General features: G+C 44.4%; 1 protein-coding gene across 2 annotated transcripts in view; it reads left to right on the forward strand.

Annotated features, from left to right (window-relative positions):
• drongo (Arf GTPase activating protein drongo) overlaps window positions 1–12,960 on the forward strand; it is a 48,220-nt gene that overhangs the window by 30,000 nt on the left and 5,260 nt on the right. For both annotated transcript variants that reach the window (XM_050188533.3, XM_072286467.1), the window contains one exon: window positions 822–1,246. In XM_050188533.3, the coding sequence (XP_050044490.2) occupies window positions 822–1,246 (425 nt within the window). The remainder of the gene's footprint in view (window positions 1–821; window positions 1,247–12,960) is intronic.

Genomic DNA, 12,960 nt, shown 5'->3' on the forward strand with positions numbered 1-12,960 from the left:
TAGAGTCGAGCAAAAACGAAACCTTTCGAACACCCATATTACTGAAGGGTAACGTCAAAATGTTATTTTTTCTTAGAATCGAATAGACGTAGACAAGTAGCATTTTTTTTCCGTCTTATAATCGAATGAAATTATATTTTTAATACGAGTAGTTGAGTATTAGTAACACAAATTATGAGGAGTGCTTTCGTCATCGGGCTAGTACCGGAATGTCGCTGGGGGGTCTCAAATCGTGTCGTGCATTTACCTCAATTTCTCGGTTACTAAGGCTCTGTTCGCGATTACATTGACGCCTTAGACGTTCTAGAACATTGCTCTACCACTTTAACTTGAGTTTTTGGTAACCTTTAGTGTCCCTTTAACCACTCTAATAGAGGGCCTTGAAAGTTATCCATGGGGTGCTTGAAATTCCTTGAAAATCCTTGATTTTCCTTTTTATAAACCTGTGCAAGCCCTGCATTGTGTGTCTTGCAACCACTAGATTAGGCTGATTGGCGCAGGCGGCGGCAATTTGCAATACCATGTTTAAAATTTTTCACATGAAGAGAGGCCCGTGTAAAGAAATTACGGCAGGAAATTACATTCTATTTGGCGCACATGTTGAAATAGTCTTATTAAAAAGGGTTATAATTGGGAATCTTCTGTGCATTCAAGGAATTCTTGCATGACACTGTAACTACAGATAAAATTTGCGGAGATTATCTGAGGGAAGCCTTGCATGTAAGAAAAAACACACGAATAGCTGTGTGACTGTGCAAGTCAGAGTTTTATATGCTTGTGGGGCCACTGAGGTGGACGCTATCCCATCTTGCTCACTGCAGCAGCTGCCGCGACTCCCTCCAACCCATTTGCGGCTGCGGCTCCGGTATGGAACATGGCAGCCCCCACGCAGTCTGCCAGCACAGCATCAGCGTTTGCAACACCCAACCCCTTTGAGGCCGTGGCACCCACGGGAGGAGTCTTTGGAGGCCTGGACGGGATGGCTGGAGCCGGCAGTGCGGGCGCAGGTGCTTCTGTGTTTGGTGGTTCTCCGAATGGATTTGCCTTGGCTGGCACACCTCCGATGGTTCAGCAGAAAGGCATCGGCTATGTGGGTTGGGGCAGCAGCGGACTGGCCGCAGCACCCAGTGGAATTGTAACACCGGCAGTGGCTCCCTCAGCCTGGCCAGCCATGGGCAAGGTAGTGGGCCCCTTGGCCACAGATTGGTCGCAGGTGGGGTCACCAGCAGCAGCCAATCCTTTTCTGGTGAGAGCAAAAGATATATACCCTGTTTTCAGTGACTGCCATTTCTTTTCAAGCAAGTTACAGGCACTTCATCTGTAATCTCAGATTTGCCCTGCGCAGAAATGTAAATCTGTAGATTCTCTTCTAACTTATGCCTAAAAGGGACTTCGAAATCTCCTCTCAGAAGCTCGGTTGAAAAAATAAGTGAAACGTACCGAGTCAGTGGGGAGCCAAAGAAAGGTCTTTATGAAATTCATCCTCAAAGCACCTTAGAGTGGCCACGACATTGTCTCCAACTATTCCGAGTTTATCTTTATAATTGATAGAAGAGATGCCAGTAGTACACAATATTATCAAAAGACAATTTAAAGAAACTGGACTCTTAGCACTCATATTAAGAAGCTTTAGCTCAGCAGCTTCTATCTACATACATAGGAATTAAATTTTTTTTTTTTTTTTCTTAGCAACTAAAGCACTGATTTTGATGAGGTTTGTTGCATTTTTAAGAAAAAGCTAAAATCCTGTAGTTGTATAAAGTGTATCTTCAATTTATGCCTTAAATACCTTGGGAAATTTCCTGATATTGCAAAATTTTAAGTAACTGAAGTATCGAGTTTACAACTCCATCACTCTGAAATAGAAAATAACACCATTCTGTGAACTGCCCCTAAAGATAAATGTAAATTGGACAGAATTGATGTGTTGTACATCACTCAAATATAAAGCTAACTTGTGAATAGGCCTTTTGCAAACTCTAGTAAGTATTCCAACACTTTTATGTAAGCTGATAGACAGCAGACATCCGTTAATTTGACTCCGGTTAATTTCATTTTTCTGTTTTATTTATTTAGTACGTGCTGCAGTTCGAAGATTAAGCAGGAGGTACAAAAAGACAGTGAACGAAGCTGAACAAGCTATACAACAGAATATTGCAAGCATTACCACTCAAAGACAATCATACGCTACCAAGCGTTATAAAAATTACTTTGGAGACAAAAAATTTCACAACTCTATAAGACCACTTTTATGCACACAAAGTGAAAGCAAACAAATTAGTTCATGAATTGTCAAAATATAGACAAGAGCATGCAGTTATCAACAATGAAGTTCACGTGAAATGATATGCGTGTTTATGAAGTCAGGAAGGCCGCACTCTGAAAAACATTTGATGGCAGCGCATTCCATTCGCTGATGGCTCACAGGAAAAATGAGTGTTTGAAAAGGTTAGTATGTGTGAAGTTGGTGTCGGGTTGTGAATGTGACTATGTCTGGTCTGCCAGGAAAAAGTGGAAGAAAGGTATATGTGCCAGGATTGATATTAAACTGCCGATAGTGGAGCAAGAAAAAAAAATTGAGCCTGGCACTAGCTCTATGCTGTTGCAAAAGTGGGATGTCGTTACTAGCCATCAGTGATGAATGCGAATCAAGCTTGGGGTGGGCATTATAGATGAATCTTACTGGTCTACTTTGAACATTCTTGAGCTTATAAACATCCTTTTTAAAATACGGGTCCCAGGCCACGCTGCATACTCTAGACAAGTTAGAATAAAAGTACTATATGCAAGAAGTTTGATCTGGGATGGTGTGCCCATTTGTGTCTAAGAAATCCCAGTTTTCTAGAAGATGAACAAACTTCGTCAATATGGCTCCACCGTGATAGTCAGTTGGTAATCATGACTTCCAAGTATTTAAAATTGTCGACTTCAATCAAGGCATTATTTTTTAACATATACCTAGATGTGAAGGACTAATTTTGTTTGAGATTCACATTAAGACTGATTTGTTAATGTTTCATCCCATCGACCAGCTGTTACACTAATCAGAGATAGAACTTAGGTTGTTCTGCAAACACTCTTGGTCCTTTCCACGTTTAATTAGCTTATAAACAGTGCAGTCATCTATAAAAAGTTATAAGTTCATGGCGGAGGTGTCTACTGATGAAACGATGTCATTAAGGAAGATTAGAAACACAGTAGGGCCAAGGACACTACCGTGGGGAACTCTCGAGGTTACAGGCAAAACTTCAAAGCTGCAACTTTTGACCAGGACAAAATTTCCGGTTGGTGAGGTATGAGCAGATCCAATTAATTATATTAATGGGCAGGCCAATGCTAGAAAGCTTCATGAGTAGTTTACCATGACAGGCACAATCGAAAACTTCTCTAAAATCTAAGAAGATATCATCTACAGGGTTTGTCCTTATAGGAGACTGGGTCTGGTAAAAATAATTTATTGATCCAATCGGTACATATTACAGTCAAATCTCAATAATTCGAACTCGAAGGGGCCCAAAAATTTGGTCGAATTAAAAGAAGGACTTCTTTTTGAAGTATTCGTGCACCACAGCACGATGCACAAACGGTGCAAGTCCTGAAATATCGCGGTGTGCAAGCACAAAGTGAGCGAGGACCACGAAACTGCCCTCACCGTCCAACACTTGTTTCCCCCAATGATGGCAGAAAACGAAACCTCAAGGAGCGGGCTAAGCTGGCGCAGGGTTGGCGGGGCTGGCGGCGCTGGTGCGTACGAAGACCGTCGAAGATGAGGGAGTTGAGAGGGAGGGCGAGGGGAGGGTAGTTGCGAGGAAGGACAGGAGGAAAGTGTATTTGCTTTCCCACCAGCATGTTTTTGCTGATGCCACCTACTGCCACTAAAGCAGCGGAGTTGCCAATGCCAGGACTGGGCCTCCGCTGTGGCTTCCCTCTGTGTGCTCACGTGTATTTTCCTTCGTCTGCTGATAGATCGGCACCGCTTTTACATTCTTTGTCCTGCATTCTTAACGGGAGTCACGTTTTATCAAGAAGGCAAATTCATTGCCGCTGATCATAATCATGTTGGTGTGCTCCTTGCTGTTGCAACGTCGCTGTGCTCAAAAGACAAGGAGAATGAGGTACCGGGTGTTGCGTTCGGGTCCTTGTATTCAGGGTCTGTCTTGTTGTACAGAATTGGATATGGCCCACTGTCTCCAACAACCTTCCTATCGGGGCATATCGGTTTAGACGTTAAAAAAATATGCAAACAAGACCAGCTAAGCCAACCACAACAAGTGTGGGCAAGAGCTGACACGCGCACACGACAGTGCGAAACAAGCGGTCCGGCTGAACCGGACTTGAGTACAGATAGAGCAGTCGCAGCGGTCCGCATGATACCAGTGTCCTGCGCATATGTCTCTGTAGGGGCCACTCTTATTGGTCTTCTCCACTTTCGGCTAGCTTGCTACCACGGCGAGCCACAAAAAATTGGCCCAGTACTGATCTTTCCCGCGGCACACATTTTGCCGCTAGTGTGGCTGGGGCATTATGGCATGATGCAGAAACACCGACCTTGCCATTTGAGAGAGGGTAAGATTTCCGCCACATTTTTTTCTTCATTTTTTTTCTTTTCCCACGCACGGCATTGAAGGGTTTCTTTCCTTTATGACGGGGTCAGCGCAGTGCTGGTCGGAGGCGCCACCGCGTGATTTGGCGCACTGCTGAGAGTGTTATCGGAGCGCGGTATGTTCGAATTAACCGTCGCAAAATGCTTGCGTGTTCAAATTACCGGGTGTTTGCACCCATGTGAATACACAGAACTTTGACGGGACCACAGGTTCAGTTCGAATAAACCAAAAGTCCAAATTAAGCAGGTTCAAATTAATGAGATTCGTCTGTATTAAAATTCTTCAAAACAGTCTCCTTGGACGTCAATATACCGCTGCCATAACCTCTTTCAGAGACTCTGTGACAGCCCGTTGGATGATGGGAACATGGTCGAAACGGTGACCTTTCACGCTTCTCTTGAGCTTTGGGAACAGGGAAAAGTCTGCTGGGCTCACATCGGGGGCTGTGCAGTAGCTGCGCCAAGGTTGCAAAACCTATCCGAGCCAAGTAGGCGGCCACAACGAAGGCAGGGTGGACAAGCATAGTCGTGGTGGAGCTTCCAGCAATCAGTAGTCACCGGTCGTTTCTGTTTGACGGCTCGGTGAAGACGCTTAAGGACTTCTCTGTAGAACACGGCATTGATAGTTCGTCCCGCAGGTACAAATTCTTCGTAGGCCACCCCACACTTGTCAAAATAGACAATGAATGTTGTCTTTACCTTGGACTTGACATTCTCGCTTTCTTGGGGCACAAGGAGTTCGCAGTATGCCTCTCTAAACTTTGGCGCTTGGTTTCGGGATCGTACTGGAACATCCATGATTCGTTGCCTGTTATTATGCTATCTAAAAAGTCCCGTTCACTTTCTAGCTGCACCAGCATCTCACAGGAAATGTCAAATCATCGTCGTTTTCTTCTTTTTTTTTTTCTTCTTCTTCTTTTTTCATCACTCTACACTTTTGCTACCAGTTCTGAACGAACCTTCCACATTTTCAAATTTTCAGAAATAATTTTGTGAACCGTTGTTTTGCACTTGTTGAAGTCTTCAGCGATTAATCTTATACTCAAACCTACAGTCGGAGTCCAGGAGATATATTTTACTTGGGCCACATTTTCGTCCAAACCACTCGTTGAAGGGTGTCCAGATTGCTCCACGTCTTCAACGGTCTTCCATCCTTTCTTGAACTCACTGAACCACCAGAAAACCTGGGCCATTAGCACAGCATCATCTTTGTAAGCTTCCCCAACCAAGGCGAGCATCTCGGAAGCGGTTTTGCCCAGGTGAAAGCAAAATTTAATTGCACACTGCTATTCCAGCAAACGCTCCTTTTTTTTTTTGACATTTTCTTCTGTGACAAAAACTCAAAAACAGCTTTTGCGCTACTTCAGATCCTCACTGCGTCAGAGCTCGGACGTGACTACTGCCCAGTGTGTTACTTAGCTTAGAACCCCCACCACAATTCCCGCCTCGAGGAGCGCACTAGTGGCAACTTGCAGGGCCGTGCGGCAGGCAGTCTCATTACTTCATGGACAAACCGCGTATTTGGCTGCCCTTATCAAGTGCTATTGTGAATTTGTGAATAGTGGTGATCAGTTAGGTGGTAGTCGGCAGGCCTTTCCTAAAACCATGCTGAAAAGTATTGTTTTCTTCTAGAAAAGACTTTATGTAATGCATAATGACATGCTCTAAAGCTTACAGATGCCGGAAGTTATCGATATAGGCTAGAAGTTTTCATCATTCAAGCGATCACCTTTCTTAACCCTTTGAAGGTTTTTGCCGTACATGTACGGCGGCGGTTTTCTGTCCCGCAAGGTCTTAGCCGTACGGGTACGGTTCCGACCCTCCGTTTGAAATTTCGCGCCATAATAACGATGAGCGCTCATCGGGAGGTGCTGCCACCTCTTAGCACTTCCAAGATGCGTTTGAAATTGGTGCTACCTTCTTGGGGAGATAAACAGAGCTGATTGCTAGCTTCAGCGCGTCGCTCAGACTGCGGCAACGCCCCTTTGGCGGTTTCGGTTTCGCCGCGTGATGGCAACGGAGGCGCGCGAAACGTCATTTTTTTCTTTGTCGGCACTCTCTTGCAGGGCGATGGAAGTTGTTTCTATCTTGATTGGCGCTGCTCTTAGCTTGCTTATTGCGGCGTTTGCGAGGTATTCCCGCTCTCAGTGGCAACGCGCTTTCGCGGTTTCGGTTCCGCCGCGTGATCGCAACGGAGGCGCGCGAAACGTTGTTTTTCTCTTTGTCGGCATGCTCTCGCAGGGGCGGCGGAAGTTGATTTCTATCTTGATTGGCACTTCTCTTAGCTTGGTTATCACCACTTGCTTATCGGCGCCGTTCGCGAGGTATTCTCGCTCTCCGCGGCAACGCGCTTACGCGAGAGGGTGCCTCAGACCTCTGCCCAAGGCAGCCGCACGCAGAGATGGCATGTGTGCGCCAACACAACTCCTCGCTTCAAGAGAACAGACACGAATTTTAGGTGTGCAGACTGCGATTTGCAGTCTGCACACATTTTGCAGTTCTGAGTGATGCCGACACCAAAATACTGTTCCTAATTATTTTTGACTATTTATTCCCGACTTAATAGAATTTGGACATTCAAGATCCGCAAAAAAATAATTTGACCACCTGGGAAAGTTTTTTTCAAAATAATTCGACCCTCAAAGGGTTAAGGACAGGAACTATGCTCACCATACGCCAATCAAAGTTAATTCAATCCTGACTGAAGGTGTCCCAGCCAGCACCCATGCATTTTTATGGGCTCAAACGTTCACTATTTCACCAGATAATCCGAACTTGACCAGTCATCGTGCATGTGCCTGACCCCTATGCTGATCCCAATAGAGACCCCTTTAGTGGCATTTCTAGGTGAAGCTTAGAACACAGTAGATGCATTGAACATAGGTCATCTCCCATCGAAAACGCCTATTTTTGGCCTCCCAAATTATAATGCTTGCCTTTTTCTTGCCAAGAAAATTGGGACGAAAATTTCCTGCACGGTGCAATCGGATATGAAACCAAGACCGTATTTGCAGCATTTATATGCTTTAGCGCTTAACACGGCTGTATTGTAGTGAAGCTAACGTAATACCATGCAGTGACGCTTGCTTTAGGAAACCAGCCGCCATAGTGCAACACATATTAGAACCTTGCCCATCTTGCTAAAAAAAAATTGGGTGCACGTCAAATTTCTACATTAGTCAAGAGCTTTGATGTCATTTCTCTGTTAGTTTTCTGCTTTGGACAAACAGAAAGCGGGCACGGATTTGATTCGGGGGTGTGTTAGAATCTGACAAATTCTGTCAAAAGAATCGGCAATATATTTTAGTATTTTTCTGAATGTTGTTTAATTCACTCAATTTCATCGTTCCCGTCAAGGTAGAAATTGCCAGAACTCGACTGTATCGAATTTGTACGCTTTAGATGTCCTAACGAATGCAGTTTACAGGGCTGTGATATCCATTTTTGGTGCAGAGTTACGAATTTGTAAACTTCATGCTTCAACTTTTTTTTTTTTGCTTACTAATTTTCATGAATATTAATTCCAAGTGCTAAATCAAAATTCTGTTTCCTGCAGTCACATGTACCTTTCTCTCTCAAACTCATCAAATTTCATTCAAATAGGTCCACCGCTTCTCTTAAAAAGCATTTCTACATTTTACATGTATTTGAAAATTAAAATTGAAGTTTGCCCCATCTTTGGTTCCCCTTAGTGAAAATTTCAAATTGCTGCCTCTAAGCGTCTCCCACCAACAGCAACCACCATTCTCACATTTCTTGCGTTATGTCAGGAAGTGTGGGGATACCGCATTGTTGTCTGCTCCGAAACATCGGGAAACTGACGAACTCTGCTTGCCCTGCACGTTCTGGCACTCTTTAGCACTGCAAGGCCATTGCTGTTGCATTGGGCTGCAATTCTTTAATTTGCGTGATAAAGACTAATCAAACCAGAGCGTGCCTGCAGAAATTATCTTGGCCTGACTGCAAAAATGTGCATACAAAAATGAAATGTATGTATACTATGCACACCGACCTCACTTCATTTCATCAGGACTTTTTTAGCAGGTTGATCTGATTCACCCATGTGATCACCGTGATGGTTCTGTTTTTTGTTTGACATCAAGTCAAGTCTAGACCAAGCATAGGCAACAAAAGTACTCTAACAACCGTAGCTTGGCTCATGGCTGTAGGGACCATAGAAAGGAGTTTACAGTTTATTGTGTCAAAGTGTCCGCTTATTACGCACTCCTGCATGCAGACATTTGGCCTGCGGAACTTCGCTGGTGCGAATCTTCCTTGACCTTTATTTTATACTTTTGCTTTCATATATTAGGAGTGGAAAAGCAAGTATGAATGAATAGTGTGCAGTTGTTTTGAACTGCCATTGCTGTGACAGAACTTGCAATGGGTAACGGTGCACTTGGCATTACAAGTTGGTGACTCCACGAGCAGGTGCCTTGTGGCTGGCCTGCTTTTATTTCTTGGGCAACGATAGTGTCGTGGAAAGGGCCATGGATGTGATGCTGGCGTTGTGTTGTTGCGTTGACATGTACAGATATCAAGCATCCGTGAATGCGAACATTGTTTAGGTGAAAAAGCCGGTAAGAGCATGCATTGTGCTGCTGTTTTGTTGAACGTCACAATGACAATACTGAATGAAATTCCAATGACCAAAATGCAAAAATGCCCCTGTACCGTGCATTGGGTGCATGTTAAAGAACAGGTTCAGGTGGTCAGGAACCCAGGTGGTCAAATAAATCCCCCCACTACGGTGTGCCTCATAATCAAATGGTGGTTTCGGATCATAAAACCCCAGAATTTTATTTCATGGCAAACCCGTGCAATTTTTAGCGGGTTATAGTACTTCTACCCAGTTTTCTACCACTCTACCCGTGCATGTCTGCTAGAGGAATGCTTAAAAGGCAGTTTGCTGTGGCTCGTTCAATAGCACTGTAAGTCCATGGGCCATTGCAGCCCTTTTTATTGATTGTATTTTTATGTGTATAACCCGCACCTGCACTTACACCAAACCTGCATGTTCAGCATACAGAAGTAACTGCAGACAACACTAAAATCCATGAAAAAAATCTCCGTTCACAAATGCACGACCCACCCACATTGAATCTTTGGCCAGCGGCTCTTTCCTCCCCTCCACCAATCTTCAGCGATGCTGATAAAGCCTACTCACACAACTGATGTGATCGCAGATAAATCAGTCATGTGACGTGAATCGGATCACTTTGCAGCTATCATTCACATGACAGAGGATGACAACATGGACCAGGGTGTCTACCAACCGGGAAAACTGGGAATACTCAGGGAAAATTCAGGGAATTTGTGCTTGTATCAGGGAAAATTAGCTGTCAGTCTATTGAAAGGGTACGAGTTGCCCTAATGCTGGCTCGAATAATAGAGAGAAATCGCAACGAATTGTCTTTGAGGCCGTGTCGTCAGGTGGAGGAGTTGCCAGTGTGCAGTCAACGACTGCTTTTCCGGAAGTCCGATTTTTGGGACATGCTCGATAATGCGGACAGCTTCCCGGCACCACCACCAACCCCATAAAGTCAATGTACAAGAACGTCTGAAATTTCGCACGCAAGAACCTTTCGCCATCCGATTTTCCTGACTTTTTACCACGACCACAGGTCAGAAACGGCATTAATACACCGCCGTTTTGATTATCTCGCCGCCTTGAACCGGCGCTCTCGTACGTAGATCCGCTGGCAGCCGTAGCCACCACCACGACAACGCGAGGCCTAGCTGCTTCAGCGTTCACTGTTAAGGTTCTTGCCGTTCGGTGCCGTGTTTTTCATTGAAATAATTCGCCGTTATCAGCACTGGCACTGACGCCGCCTCTGTAATTCCCGCGATTGGCTTCGAAGCTTAGAAAGCACAATGCGTTGCATAATGCTGGTTCCCGAAACGTCGCTTCGCCTCTGCACAGCGTTGTTAAGCGGTGAAGTATACGTAAAGTATTGCGGTGAAGCTTAACAGGAGTGGGAAGGGGCAATTGTCACGGGACACACTGTGTATTCTCTAATTATAAAAGCGCGCAACCGCCGTCTCCTGTAACAGTATGAGCACTGATATGCCTAATGAGTTTGCTGGCAGACATTCAGTGCTTTTTCGGACGTGCCTGTGGCGATTTGAGAACTTAAGGGAAGTAAAGGACATGCATTAATTTTTTCGGACTGCCCGATTTTTCGGAAGTCTTAGTGGCCCCTAGGGAGTCCGAAAAATTGGACGTTGACTGTAAAATAGACTAAGAAGGTGCTTCAAATGGTCCGTTGGGCGAACACGCGACAGAACGAGAACGAGAATAGAAAGGACCGTTGCATTGAGGAATGATCAGGAAAGGAACTGTGCTGTCTCTTCCTTGAAGGAGCTTGAGCTCAAAAAGGAAAGTGTTGGCTGATGTCGAGATGCAGATGACCCCTATCTAAACCAACGTGACTCTTTAAAGCAGTGAAATGCAACACTGAGGCATTGTGCGTTGGCTCTGAGTATGTCAGGACAGTTGAGATTGACTTTCCAGCTGCTGAGAGATTCTCACTTGTGACAAAGTTCAGGCTTAATACTAATGAGCTTGCTATCAGTTGATATAAATAGCTCATTTTCGAAAATATTTGCTTCTGTATGCATCTCTTTTAATTCGTATTTGAAGATGTTCGACTCAATTTGCAATGTGCTTTACCATTTCGTTTTTTTGAAGATTCACAGTGTATATTACTAACCCCTCCCTTCAGTTTTCTATTCTGTATGAAATAAACATTACTTCGTACTGTTGAAACTGCACTAAGTCGTTTTTTTTTTAACGTGCTTACTAGATAGTAACAGCACCGGGCAATGTGGTGTCAGCCCGTCTTTACATATGACAAAGTTCTCTGTCATTCACGGAATTTTGCAAAAGCGCTCGGGGAGAACCTGGAAAAATCAGGGAATTTGAAAATGTCAATTTGGTAGACACCCTGATAGACGGAGCAGCTCTCACATGGGCAAAAGCATCGTAGCAAACACGCCCAAGTTGCATCACGGAGCACTTCTGATAAAACTTGGTTGTGTTTCGTCACAACTTCACCGCTCCCTCAGTATAGCTAACTGAGGGAGCACTGCAGGCACAGGGGACGTACGTATGATCACATGAAATCCAATCTGCAAGCTCAAATCACAACTTGCTTCGTGCTATAAAAGCTTTATCATCAGCTTATGCTGCGTTAGGACGGCCGTTGAGCACACCTAATCATGACCAGAGTTCTAGTTTGCCAGCACTGCATGCACTATTCACTAACTAGTAAACACAAACTGGCAATCCGTAAAGGGCAGAATTGATGACCATGGGGAGGAAAGCTTCAACATGCAAGTGTGGGGAGAGGGTGGGGTTCCCTAGGAGATAACGAAACTAAATAGTGGAAAACTTGGCCTTAAAGTGTGGCTTCACAACAGTGCAGCATGAGCTGCTGTGAAGCCACACTTTAAGGAGAAATTTGCATATATATCTGAATCCGACTTTACTGTTAAATTTCCTGCATGTTTGTTGGGAAAACACAGGGAAGGTGGGAGATGGAAATTCAGTACAATGAGCAAAACGAGAACAAGTAAAAGTGGAAGTCAACGTTTCGACAAGTCCACTTGTTGAAATGTTGGCTCTCGCGTTTACCTTGTTTTCATTTTGCTCATTGTCTTACATTTTTGTTGTGGGCTACACATGCAAAACTATGGTATTTGCAACCTATTCAAGTGCATTCCACTATTGCAACGCACACACTAAATGCGGACAGCAGTATGAACATGTGAAAGATGAACATGCCTCAGGTAAATATATGCACAATGGTCATAAGATCACGAGGTGACATTTGCGCAAGCACATTTCTTTTATAGCAAAGGCCCAGCAGTGCTACTGCAGATGCATCGCATATACTGAGACGGCGGCTGCAGCCTCTTTCGAAATGTAAGGTTTTCTTCGTAGTCCCGTCCGCTGCTATCAAACCAGATTACATAAAGAAGCAAATGGCATAGTCGTATGTCCTGTAATTGTTTACTAGCATAAAAACAAAATGGTCTTTGGAGCAGCCATAGAGTTTCTCACTATAACACCTAGAGCGTAATCTGGCGCCACCGTCTATGAGAGTTTCTTAAGGGGGCACCGTGCCGTCATGGGAATGACGGTATATGTGTCTGCGAGGCTCGTGTTGGCTGGTGTTGTACGAGGCTTCGTCTAAAACGTGGATATGGCTACACAAATAATGCTTCTCAAAGTAAAATCTTCATAAAATGTTTCCATTCATGCATATTACATCTTTACTCACCTACAATGCATGACCAAGCGAAGAAAAGCAAGAACAGACGACAAACTGTTTCAAAGCAAGCGCGAACCTTGT

Source organism: Dermacentor andersoni, chromosome 2, assembly GCF_023375885.2.
Source record: "Dermacentor andersoni chromosome 2, qqDerAnde1_hic_scaffold, whole genome shotgun sequence".
Taxonomy (NCBI): Eukaryota; Metazoa; Arthropoda; class Arachnida; order Ixodida; family Ixodidae; genus Dermacentor; species Dermacentor andersoni.